General features: G+C 33.2%; 1 protein-coding gene across 3 annotated transcripts in view; it reads right to left on the bottom strand.

The window, feature by feature from the left end:
• The window catches only part of LOC123563077 (neuronal acetylcholine receptor subunit alpha-10-like), a 242,721-nt gene that overhangs the window by 14,763 nt on the left and 213,556 nt on the right, over window positions 1-14,402 (bottom strand). For all 3 annotated transcript variants that reach the window (XM_053528339.1, XM_053528331.1, XM_053528336.1), the window contains 2 exons: window positions 2,895-3,352; window positions 1,435-1,521 (listed from right to left, as the gene is read on the bottom strand). In XM_053528339.1, coding sequence (XP_053384314.1) covers window positions 1,435-1,521; window positions 2,895-3,352 — 545 coding nt within the window. The remainder of the gene's footprint in view (window positions 1-1,434; window positions 1,522-2,894; window positions 3,353-14,402) is intronic.

Here is a 14,402-nt window from a genome sequence, read left to right on the forward strand (position 1 = left end):
TTTTCATGAAGAACATTTTCGACGTGTTTTTCCTGCTCTGTTTACATAAATTAAGATCTAATACACATTTGAATAAAACTGGTTTCGAGGAATTGTAACATCTAGGCGTAGAAGTAAATTAAAAGAATTTATTTCATGCAAGATACCAATAACCTATTTTGCATTTCGATGTAACAGAATTCACGCCTAGATATAAGAGTGACAGTTTAATTACAATAAATAAAGCATCTACTATCACCACGTTTTATTTAAAACCACTTTCTGCAACTTATTTAGCACGACTCCTATGCTAATCTGAAGATTTCTTTGTATTGATATTAAACCATCACTCTTTATAAGAAATGTTTCTAAAATTAGTTTTAGAAGATTGTATTTGGCAAAGTGAGGCCATCAGAATTCTCATAGTAATCACTCAATGTCGCCTTTAGTTTTCCTCTGTATACAAAATGATATTACTTCATGTTTACTTGAAAGCTGACTGATTTCTGACTTTAGAAAACTGATTATAGCTAAAAGCGAAAACTTAGTGTGACTTAATGTGTATTAGGTTTATTTTCACCATTTCAATAAGTTGGCCTTAACATTGTCATTTCAGTCTGTGAAACTCGTCAGAAATGACCGAACTATACGGAATGTCCGGTCCGATACAGACTTCCGTTTCTCATGGCATAAATTTGTTCAGCACCACTAGAATCTAAGTAAGAATGCTGACGCTGTAAACAGTTTTCAAGGCTGTCATACTATTGTATTAAGAAACATTTATTTTAAGACATTTAAAAGTGACCATTTACAAACATATCATATTATTTTGATAATGACTAGGTAATACTAGCAGAATGCTGACTTGTACTGTTAGCGTCCGGCTTCTACGACCCAAGACCATAACGACAGTTCTCGGATCTATTACACCGTTATCTTTAAAGCACATATTTATTAACATCCTAGTATTTATTAAACAGGATTATTCAACCTAGAGTTTAACAAATGTATAGAAAACCGCTTTACTTGTTAAGATTAAGCTAATCAAACACACCAAATGTTAATAGGTAAGGGTCGATTTCTCGGAAGCAAAACAAGGAACAGTCACCTAACGATTACAGTCAAATATAATCATTTAACATTTTCAAAACCTTATTGGCGTCCCCAATGTATTAAAATGTCGATATTGTTACTTAACGGATACATGTCGCCATATGACTTAAAATGAGTCGGTTACGATCTAGAAACAAAAATAAGCAAAAATGAAAATGATCCATATGATAAGCTGACTTTTAATGTTTTCGGAATATATGTATCGACTATATATATTATTGACTTATGAAGAGTAAAAGTATCCGCTAGTGACCGCTCAACCTATGAATCAAACTGAAACCAACTCATATATGCTTGAGGCGAACTATCTTTGAACATACACGTTAGAGAAACAATATTTACCTAGTATTGGAACACCGTCCGATGCTGGAGGCATATTGGCTTCAAACATGAGTAGCAGTACGAAGAACGCCATGTATATACTCATACCTATCAAAAAGGATAAATATATAAATAGACCATTCACTCAATATGTTATTTAGCAAAAAAAAAAACATTCAGAAAAATACTATACGTAAAGTATTTGTAGTATCTTAAAGGGAGGTGTCAGTTATAACACCACACGGAATGGATGCAGAATGTAATTTTCAAAATTTGCCAGTAATTGTTTTAAAAAACATGATATTTTTCAGAAATGTGCACAAACTTTAACCCTTATCATGCTGGACACGATTGATATTGCCTTTGGGACCAGTGTAGATCATGATTAGACTGCACAGTTAAAACTTTACAGCTGTTTGATTGAGAATATTATCAAAAAAAAAATTTTGACAAATGAAAAACAAAACTATATGTTTTACAGAAATTAAGAATTAAGGTAGTTCTGCACAACTGAAAATCAAGATTTGATGCCGTAACGTATTTTTTTCTGGTTTACGTAAGCGTAAATCAAATCGCAAATAAATTGAAACGTGTTCCTAAAGTTTGCGAAATTGTTTCATCAATGAAAGCTATTATTCAAATTTACCACTATGAGAAGTTTCATTAAAATCTGCATCGCACGCAAAAATACGTCAAGGTTGTAATTTTCCCAAACACTCACATTATGAGTAACGGTACTGAGATTCAATTTTTAAAACAACACGTTTATAGAATATCTAGCAAATATCCAAAGACCTTGACGTTCTGACAGATTTTAATAAGAGTAAAAAGTAGTAAATCAAATTCTACATTGTAGAAAGTATCTAGTAAATCAAATTCTACATTGTAGAAAGTATCTTTACCTGAATGCAGGGCGACCTTGATTAGGAAGGAAAAGCTATAAAATATATTTGTAAATTTATCTTAAATTTGAATTAAAAAAAAAATTTGAAGATTTCGGGAAAAAGAATACGATACCTACACAACATGTAATGCCACGTTAAAAATGTCAACCTGTTCATTGCAGCACAATCCACAGCACGTGGACGCGCACAAGACAGAAAAGATGGGACAAACACATGACGACAAAACGATTAAATAAAGGAACATGTAGAACAAGAACGGTCAGTGGCAAAACACCACTTGGGTGCTGCACCTAGCCTCATTCTTACCCCAGAGCCTTAACACGCATAATTGCAAAAGAAGGCAAGATATGAAAAAAAAAACCCAAAAAGAACCACAAAAATGTTGTACATTTATATAAAAAGCAAATCTTAAGAATCAAAAAGCATAATAATTATGCCTTTGAAGAATACAACGCCCTGCAAAACTGACCAGATTACAGATATCAGGTTAGTTCACCACGGACTATTATATTACTATTGAAAAGTAACCAAACCTGGTAAACAATAATGCACCTGTTTGACCAAAGAAACACTTACCCAAACTCATTTTGGTTGGCGACTCTGGCGGTATCCAGTACAATACAAGTGTCAATGTTGTTAACAAAACACATGGAAGTATTAAGATGTACACGTAGTTTGTGGCTGATCGCCTAAATATCAAAGTATACGTAAGATCATGATATCTTTCAGGACAACACGCGTAACTTAAAACATTTCTTTTGCCCGGCGCTTCAATCACAATCCATGCTTTGTTGGGAACAAAATAATCGTCTAAAAGCATTCTTTCTTTATCCTCCAAGAATTCAAGGTGAAGTTTGCCGCCATGGTATGCCCATGATCCAAACTTAAGAGAACAATTTTGTTTATCAAAAGGGAATGTTGTGACGTCGATATCGCACGTGCTCATGTAAATTCCCTGCGGAATCCAGGTGATATTACCGTCGTGACCCACGATACAGAGCGCGTCTCTTCTCTCTTGCAAACGTGTATCGGCACTGAAACAAACCAAAAAGTTTACTTTAAAGGAAGTTTAACGTTTAAAATGATCAAGAATGGGCTAAAATGATATTTGTATTTTGAAAATCTTTTAAAGTTCATATGTTTATAATTAAACATTTTGTTTTTGCTCGCAGGATAAAAGTACATAATATCTGATAAAAAATTACCATATTTACTCTTCGGCCAAAATGGTGGTTTGCAATGAGGTAACGAATTGTAATCAGTGAATTAAATCGATGGGCGTCTGGAAGCAGTTGTGTGCCGAATGATATGCGATTGCAGGGTTGTCGGGTACTTGTTTACTTGAAAAGCTGTCAGATACAAGTAAGAACCACAACAGTGCTTAATGTAGTTCTGCACATTCTGGTAAAATATTTTCTAAAGAGAAGAATTTAAATCCTATTTTTCAAAACTTCAGAATAAATAAAGAAAATTGGACAAATAAAATAGAGATATTTTACTAGTATTGCCTGACTGATTTGACAAATTTGGAACTAAAGCAAGTATTCTTTATTGGAGTCTATGGAAAATTCCAGTTTTGGCGATCATTTCGTGATAGGGTAAAATGGGGTAACTGGGACACTTAAAGAAACACTGTTGAGTAATATTTTAGAAAGACAAAATATAAACTTGATTTATTGATATTTCAGTATGCGCAACCTATATAATATATGACGAATATAAACTTTTACAAATACCTGATAACCTGTGATTAACTATAAATTAATTAAACATTGGTCAAGTGACATTTTAGTTTTATTAGAATTTATGTATATTACAGTCGCATTTATGACAAATGAAACCATTCATGTCCACAGTTCAAAAAGAATTCTAAACTGAAAATATAGGTCTGTATTAATTACAATTTATGACTTTTTTGTAAAACAAGGATGCATAAAGAAATCAATATGTCCAATTTTTGCCTAAATTATGTCATTATTTGTTTAAATATATGCTTATTATATAAATCGTTTAAAATAAAAAAATGTTTTAAGTGTAAATAACTATGTATGAATTAAACATAAACTTGACATAACCCTTTATGTACTTATATATGTGATTTTTACACTTGAAACTGATCAGAAGTTTTAAACAGTCTTAAAACATAGATTTTATCAAATGTTAACGGGACAATTAAAATATGTGCCTTTTTTCACAAAGAAATAAGGACATTAACTAGCTTTTTGCATACAGGAAGACTCGGAGAGGAGGGGATGAAATGTGAGGGGAATGAAGGTAGAGTTAAGGAGATCTAGCGGGACACATGGGCATACGCTCTCGGAAACTATTGGCAACCGTACCTAAAATGTGTTTGGTGTTTGCTTTAGCCTGAATATTTAACACAATGTCATCTTTAAGGAAGTAATTAACTAAAAGAACTACCATGTTGGCTTGACTGTCAGTTGGTTCCTGCGCTTCACCTAGTATAAATACTACTTATTAATATAAGATTTGCCGACAGTTTCTTTAAACATGAAAGAAATATCAGTATTAGCCTATTAGACTATCAAAAATTCTAAACTCACCAGATTTTACGCGGAATGAGTGGGAGGGGTTCACGGAACGACCTCCCTTTAAATAAACTTATGTGACTAAACAGTGACTTAGATCATGTAAACTTGGTATCGGGTAGAAAATTCAGTAGTTGCACCAGAGTTAAGCTAATATTATATTATGACCACGCCTGTGAACTAGTGGTATACTTACAAAATATCAGAGTTTCGTCATTACTAGACTTTCTTTCCTATTTTCATTTCATTTGTGGAAAAATTTGACGATTTATAGTGGTTATGTCCAGTTACGTACGACAATTTATGTACTGTCCATTGGAGCATATCCCCTTTTTCTCCCAGCATCCAGTTTGTTCAAAAATAAAATCATGGAGCACTTTGTTCTTAACGACAGTGTCCCACTTGCCCCAATACATTAGGGTAAGTGGGACACTTTTGAAAAGGAACGTTCAAAAATAAAGTATGTTGTAATTTCTCAAAAACAAATCTCATTGTATGAAATAGTAATGTAATACCTACAGTTTTGCAACTCTTCCCATAACTGAAGGTATCAACACATACCAATATAAATATTTTGGACATGCCATATTTTACAAACAAGCACCTGTTTTATAACGTCGTTGTCTGACGTCAACGCATCGGTTCATGACAGGCCACTTTATTATTCAAAATGAAAGTCAATAAAACAAAATTATTATACTTTTTTATAGAATTTAAAAAAAAAATAATGCCATGTCCTTGATTTGCAATGATACATAATACCCTTCAATATTTCAAACAAGTTAAATGCGATATTATATGTATACGAGAACCAGCTTCTTGCGTCAAAATTGACGTCACATTTATTCAAGCCGTTACGGTACCGAAATTAAATATCTTTAAGATCTTATTGATATACCGACCACATATAAGCAAATATATCTAGAAAGTCAGACGACTATTTCTACTGTGCGTTTTACTAGACAGGAACATAACGAGAATATTTTAATGCACCATCTGAAAAAATAGGCATAATTATTTACAGCATGTAATTTTATGTTTTCTTATTTTTATTTAATTAGTAATACTCTCAACATATGTCTATGAAAATCGATTCTTAAAATATTTTCCAATCCATCGGCAGAAAAGTTTTGTCATAATAGGCTTTAACACTGAATGTTCTTTTTCAACATATGATCTTATTTAGGGAACGTAACCAATATTTACCCCAAAATACTGAAAAGTGTCAAGTGTCCCAGTTTCCCCATTGTCCCAGTTACCCCATTTTACCCTACCATAAAGGTTTTAATTTAGACTTTCACAGTAAAACTGTTGTAAAACAACAGAGTGTATTATGCGGTCAAAATATTTAGAAGTGTGTCTGTCCAGATTTCAAAGAGAACCGCAAAGTACAAGCAGATTGAAAGGCATGATTTGGAGTTATATCACATGTCAACATTTCAGCTTTAGGGAGAAAGTAATGCTGTAATGTTGCCGTTTTCATTGATATACATACGGAATGACATTTATAGGCGGGATGAGTATGCCATACCCGAGCTTTATTTAAGAAATAATATACCTCATTCAGTGATTTGTCGTTGAATGAATTATTGTTTGGAATTCAGATGCGAAGGAATTATATAACGAGGGCGCAGCCCTCGTGATATAATACGCATCTGAACGACAAATCACTAAATGAGATATATTATTTCGATTCTAACACGTTACCAAGGATTTTTAATTACATCCTTAACGAAATTCATTTAATATGTGCCCGTTTTCAATCGGTTTCTTTTCCAGCGCGCCGCTATGCCGTTTGACGCCATGACGTAATAATTGTGACGTCAGAACAGTGATTTGTTGTATAATAATTCACTATTTTCTGCTTTCTTTGTTTAATAAGAAAATGAATCGGATCGTGTTAGAATCCGTGTTAACCGGATAAATGACGTTTTAACATGACGTGTGGTTTATCAAATGTACAGAACTATCTTAATGACAGTCTGGAAAATGAATGCATTACAAAGTGATTTATACAAACTATTTTTCCTTGCCTTGAAACATAAAAATAAAGTTTGGCTGGCGATAAACCTTATGATAAATAAACGTCCGGAAAACGGCCACTACGGCCACTATTGAAAAAAAAACAAACGTGTATAATACTATGACTCCGCGTTCTAAAGTCCGAATAAGAACATGTAAAAGAGTGTAAATAGCTGGCGAAAAGTTTCAGGTAAGCTACTAGATATTGATGGTATGTGAGGAGCAACTTGAGCGTGTCTTTTTGGCCGTAATGGCAAAATATCGCCACAGCAGCTGGAAGGCTAAAGCCAGCATGTCATTATGGATGTAGTTGTATTAATATGGCCAGTAGATCCATCCGAGCTGTATAATAACCTGTCTGTAAAATCACAGTAGGTAAACCACCGTCTTGTCAGCTTCATGTCAACAAGTATGTTGTAGATATGTGTGAATGAAACAACAACATTTCTTAACAATATATATTTGCACTTTTCCTTCGATTCTTTTTTTTAAATCATGCATCATCTCTTTGGTTATTTCTTTTAAAAATCAATTTCAAACATTAATGTATAAAACGCTCAACCGCAAGACATTACGATTCAAAGCAATTTGTTTTTCTTAAAACATGTACAGAAGATAACATAACATAACATAATATAATCGTGTAAATTTACTGATTTTTTTTTCCAAACATTCACTCCTCAGATTATCGGAAAGAGAATCAGAGAAAGGCATGATACCTGACAAAAGAGTGAAATTCATAAAGAGATGAATGTTGTGTTAACTTAAGGTTCTCATTGCCGAGGGTAAACCGGAAAAGTGTCGTAACGTGTTCCTTAAATTCAGTTTTCCGTTACCCTTCATTGTGAATTTCGACAAATATATTCCATGTGGTAGGAACGCATGTATTCTCCTTTTATATCGAACATGTGTAATAGATGACCTATATGAAAACCATGAAAAATGGGTAGCAAACAAATCCTGTTCTACAATAAGTCAAGTTTTTGGACATATATTGACTCCCAGTCATTGATAAGAGGCATTTCATTAATATATGGCGTCAAATGGCTAACGCATTTTTCGGATTGCCGCTTTGATAGAAGGGTTAATCTCCGTTTATTTGAGAAAAATATTACTATGATTTTGATGCTTCTTGTTTTTTCTTTGATATTTATATAGGCTGTGCAATGAAACACACAGATTAAATAAAAACATGTTAAATTTAATGCCTGTTCGATGTGCCCAATTTGTACTTGGTGATTACCGCAACTTCAACTTCTGTTAATATGCAAGTTCAAAAGGGGTTATTTAGAAGAAAATAGAAACTTTTGTATTTTAAACACATATTTAATAAAGTAGACTGATTGTATCATATGAAACATCAAAGGAACATCTAGTTATGAAAAATATCGATTAAGGTTTTTCGCGAAATATGTTACTTTAATTTAAGTAAAAATCTGTTGTTATAAAAATATGTCTTTAAACGTACTTAAAACAGGTAGGGTGATGTAAAACCTTTTATTCGTAGTCTCTTTTGCCAGTAAAATGATTGTCAACTTAAAACGTTAAAGAAGTGATCACAGGATGTTGATATGTGTCCACTTGAGTTAAGTATAAAGGGAATATATGTTTTAATAAGAGTATGTGTTAAAGTACTTTTCTTCTTGAAAATTCTGCTACGCAGCAGGAAGCATTTGCTAGCGATATTTAATTTCTGTGATTAAACATAAGCTGACGACTGAAAAACGTCTGTCATTTACAGCGAACTTTGGTAAATCCAATCCATCAAGAAATACAGCGAGTCGGTGTGTCGGAAGAGTTAGCAATAAACTGTAAATATAAAGTTAATAAAAGCGAGTCGTTGTGTAGGAAGATTTAGTAATAAACTCCAAGTATAAAGTAGAAATATAGCGAGTCGGTGTATAGAAGGAGTTAGCTTTAAACTGTAAATATAGATTAGAAACCTAAAGAGTCGGGATAGAGGAGTGAGTTTTGAACTGTAAGTATAAAGTAGGAACACAGCAGGTCGATGTATATGAGAAATATTTATTCATAAACGTGAGTGTCTTATATAAAAATATAACCACATTCACTGTCGTGCTAGTTTAGCGGTAAAGCTTATTCAAAAATATTTCAGTATGTTTTAGACTTTGCAATCAGGTTTGGAAATTTTGTGATGTAAACCTATAACTGATTGAACAAGACAATTCGGAACGCATGAAAAACAAAGCCCGTATAAGTGATATGAGTTTATTGCTTAAAGTTATCACATCTTTGCAATTTTTTCACTAAAACTTTTGGTGAGTGTGCAAGTACCAGGTATCAGTCCAACTACATAACGAAACCCAACATTTAACACATACAACAAATTCAACAGACAAACATTCAATGATAAAATATTATCAATACTATAACATAATCAAGGATAATAAACTTTTTAACAATGTCAAAATTGCTGAACAGTAAAACAAGTTTTATAACTCAACATGTATTTATCAAAATTACCTGTAAAAAGTGCAATGTTACATGCTATTTCTCTCTACATGTGAAACGGATACCTGACATTTCCGAAACAGTTTTTAACAAGGGTGCCAGAATGTCACAATATACGCCCGTCACAGCAAATTTGTTTACACTAGCACCTGTATCTGCAAATGGAATTTTAATATTCTAGTTGTTAACAATGTTTTTTTTTAGAAATTATTGTAATTCTTTTATTTTTCTAAGTCCACAAAAAAAAATCCTTACCAGGTAGAGATACCTTAAAATACACCCAAAATTTAAAAGTAACATCAATGTTGTACCACAGAAAAGTTGTCTTGGTTTTTCCCTACGGTCAATTATAAAAAAAGTTACAATGTAAGTTATTTATAGTAACAACTAAGGGAAGTTAATCTTTAAAGAGAAAAAAAAAATCGAAAAAAAAAAATTACAAGTCCACATAAAAATCCTTACCAGGTAGAGATAGCTCAAAATACACCTCAGAATTGGATGTAACATGCATGTTGTACTACAGAAAAGTGGTCTCGATTTTTCCCTACAACTTGTAATGAAAAAGGTACAATATAAGCTATTTATAGTAACAACAAAGGGAAGTAATTCAAAAGAAGGGACCAGTGCATGACACTCCGTCTCATAATGGTGTACAGTTGTGCCAAGTTACATCAAAATCCCTCCATGCATGAAGAAGAAATGCTCCGGACAAAGTCATTCTTGTATCTGTCCTTTGACCTTTAAGTGTGACCTTGACCTTAGACCGAGGGACCTGGTTCTTGCGCATGACACTCCGTCTCATGCTTGTGAACATTTGTGCCAAGTTGTATCAAAATCCCTCCATGCATGAAGAAGAAATGCTCCGGACAAAGTTTTCATTCTTGTATCCTTGACCTCTAAGTGTGACCTTGACCTTACCCCTAGGGACCTGGTTCTTGCGCATGACACTCCGTCTCATGATGGTGAACAATTTTGCCAAGCTATATCAAAGTTCTTTCATGCATGAAGAAGATATGCTCCGGACAAAGTTTTCATTCTTGTATCCTTTGACCTCTAAGTGTGACCTTGACCTTAGACCTAGGGACCTGGTTCTTGCGCATGACACTCCCTCTCATTATGGTGAACAACTGTGCCAAGCTACATCAAAATCATTCCATGCATGAAGAAGATATGCTCCGGACAAAGTCATTCTTGAATTTTTCATTCTTGTATCCTTTGACCTCTAAGTGTGACCTTGACCTTAGACCTAGGGACCTGGTTTTTGCGCATGACACTCCGTCTCATGATGATGAACAATTGTGCCAACTTTCATCAAAATCCCTCCATGCATGAAGAAGATATGCTCCGGACAAAGTCATTCTTGAATTTGACCTTTGACCTCTAAGTGTGACCTTGACCTTAGACCTAGGGACCTGGTTCTTGCGCATGACACTCCGTCTCATGATGGTGAACAACTGTGCCAAGTTTCATCAAAATCCCTCCATGCATGTAGAAGATATGCTCCGGACAAGGTCTGTGGACAAACCGCCCATCCGCCCGCCAGGGGCGTTCCCATAATACGTCCCGTTTTTCAAACGGGCGTATAAAAAGGGATTGGAATAATGTGATAAAACAATAAAATACAAAAAAAAAATAGATTAGGTATCGAAAGTGTTTTAAGCCAAGAGCCGTTATTCTATTACTTTGAAGAGATCTCGCCGAATATTTAGTGGAAAAGGGTAAATGGCGTAAACACTTCAAACTCTTCATGTATCAACGAATTCACATTAAACACTTCATGCCCTGTATCAACGAATTCACATTAAACACTTCATGACCTGTATCAACGAATTCGCATTAAACACTTCATGACCTGTATCAACGAATTCACATTAAACACTTCATGCCCTTTATCAACGAATTCACATTAAACACTTCATGACCTGTATCAACGAATTCACATTAAACAGTTCAGACATGAAAAGCTACATACTAAACTGAAAAGTGATATTCCTAAATAAATACGCCACGTAAAATGATATGTTTCCAAGCGACATGTTAGTATGCATGGTAACAACGTATGAGTATATTTCTGCATAAATTGATAATATACGAAAGCGTTCTCTACTTTATCTGTGAAAAAAAGAGCTGATTTTAAAAATGTCTGAGAAAATGATACTGCTTGCATTTTGAGATATTACATCTGATAATTTGATAGCTTGTTTTTTGTTTAAAAATGTATTCTTCTTATAAATAAATGCTTTAAATAATTTAATTATAATAAATGAATTCTGATTGGTCAGAATATCTACTTATTCTGCAAACGATCAAATCGTTGAAAAGGTATTTCTTCGGTATTACAATATGTAAAAATCAAATTTATTTAATTAATGAGATAGAATGAAAGTAATATACAGTTGCTGGCAACAATATCAGAACTGCAATTAAACTGGTCAATAAGAATTCATAGGTATACGGTTGATATGATTTCGTTTGGAGGTACACCGACAAAAGGACGACGTTTCCAGCTTATGATGGAAGAGGTAGACCCAAAGTGTCAAATGGCTTAAGACATGGCCAGCCACCTGTGTATAACCGTCAGTCTTACTTAAGCCAGCTGGATGAGTTCGTCACATGAAGCATTCTACACATCAAGAGAGGTACCGAACCCAAATTAGGGACACGTAATTCGAAGTCAGCAATTTTACCCACCGCTCACCCATCTTTGCTTTATATAACAAAACTATTGAGACATTATAGCTATGTGATACAATATGAATTGCAATCTAAATATAGACCGCCTTGGTCAGCATATATTTTTCTATTATGTCTAGAAGTCGAATAATGTGTATTGCTGTGAGAAATGGTGCAACTGCTTTTACAATGATAACGACAAGTTATATATCAATTAGAAACTTACACGTTTTGACTGTCTAAAACATATCTTTGTGCCGTAACAGATATTATTGTATCGTTGATAATACTTAAAACTGAGATCTGTTCAAATATTCATTTCCCAAGATGACTTATAATAAATATGTGCCATGAATTGTATTTCATACAGTTATCACTAGAGTAAAACAACGCATAATCTTAAGCATTTAAAAGAGTACGATGATAATTTGCGCCATGGTTATCAATGGTACACCATAACGGGCCCATGCCACAATTCACAATTTTATCATGCAGGTTTAGATAACATCATGACAAAAGTTTTGGCACATTTCAAAATCTTCAATTTTACCATGCATATTAATCTTTAGCCTGTTGGAGGCAAGTGATTCTGCCTTTGCGACCAGCGCAGACCAAGATCAGCCTGCACATGCTGATCATGGTCTGCACTGTTCGCTATTCAGTCAGTAAATTTTCAGTGAACACCCCTTCAAATAACAAATGCTATTGCCCAAATTGAATGATGGACCAGTCCATTTTCGAAATTTAGCAAGCTAAAGGATAAAGAGTGTTTCATATACAATAGTTTGTAAGGGTTTCTAAAACATACATACTAAAAATTCTTTTGTATGTTAGATCAGTCATTGTGACAATTTCATGATGCAATTCTAAATTCTGCATAACAAATTTGATGTATTGTATCGCATTTAAAAGAATGATTTGCATCTGTATCTTAATGCAAACATGCGAAATGGAAATAAGTAATTACTAGTCAAGGAATCAGATATAAACAAGGCGTTACTTAATGCGCAATTCCGATATTGTGACATTTATTGCAATACAAACGATGCATGCTTTTAAAAGATTAACATCTAAATCGACATTTCTAAATATATTTACCATGAACAAAACGATTTCCAGAACCGTTTCACACTATTGATCCGCTCTCACGAATGTATATTTAAAATTTAAAGTTTAAGTTTAAATGTATGAAAGCATGCACTAGAAACATGTGATTTTTGAACTAAAAACTAAAATTGGTATTTTATACTAGTACCATATATGTTCAAGTTCAGCTAATAAATTATTGCGTTAATATTTACAACTATAGCTATATGTACAAACATGTAGGTGTACTACCCACAAAGAACATGTTTTTGTGTTACTGCATGGTATATAAATAACAGATTTTTGCTAAATTTGCATGAAACCAAAGAGACCTAAATTATTAACCTTTTTTTTTACCTTTAATCTTAAAGTATGATATTAATGCGGATAGATCTAATTTCACTATGAAATATCTGATCTGTTTTATCTGAAATACGATTTTTTTACAACATTTCGTTTTTTGAAATTAATGTGCGACATAAACGTACACTTATTGCTTTGAAAATGTAGCATGCTTTAAAGTTCTGATAAGACTCTTTCTTCAAACTATGAACAGATACGGCTAAACACGAATTTAAAATGTTACTGTGATACAAAATTTGTATTGCCCGTCTCCAAAGATATGCTCTTAAACAAGCTCGATGCGGCGTAATTCCTGTTAAGTCTCTGTCAAAAACAGTGGCTTGAAGCCTAAAGATTTTATAAGACTGGTGTCGAGATAAACATGTCTGCATCAACAGTTTCATATAACACACAGCGCAATGTTCAGTATTATTTACATTGATATTTTATTCATATGAAATGTAATTCTGCTATGTTCATACTCTTTTGCAAAAAAATAATAATAAAAAAATAAAGAAAAAAATAACTTATATGGTGTAATATAACGCCCAGCCAGTTTTTCTGTTTTGCCGTAAGTGTAGTGCCGAAATAATTTACATCTTAAAGTTTGAAATTTTTACATAAATATGGCGTCTTCTAATTTTAAAGTATTAGTCGCCGTTTTTAACAGAACACATAAAACACAAATACATAAATAACAACATATACATAATCGTCGTATTTCATCCCTGAATAAAATTTAGAAGTTGATTTTGATTTTAACGGGTTTCAAAAACATTTACAATTGCTAGCAAAACATTTACTCATAATGTGCGTAATGTTAAAAAATGTGTAAGTCGTTTGAAAAGAAGAGAATATAATACCTTTTTTTTGCAAAAAACTGCTTTTATTAAATTTGTAAGTAACTTCTGCTCACTCATGCATAAAAGAAGCACTTTTA

Source organism: Mercenaria mercenaria, chromosome 2 (genome assembly GCF_021730395.1).
Source record: "Mercenaria mercenaria strain notata chromosome 2, MADL_Memer_1, whole genome shotgun sequence".
In the NCBI taxonomy this organism is placed as follows: domain Eukaryota; kingdom Metazoa; phylum Mollusca; class Bivalvia; order Venerida; family Veneridae; genus Mercenaria; species Mercenaria mercenaria.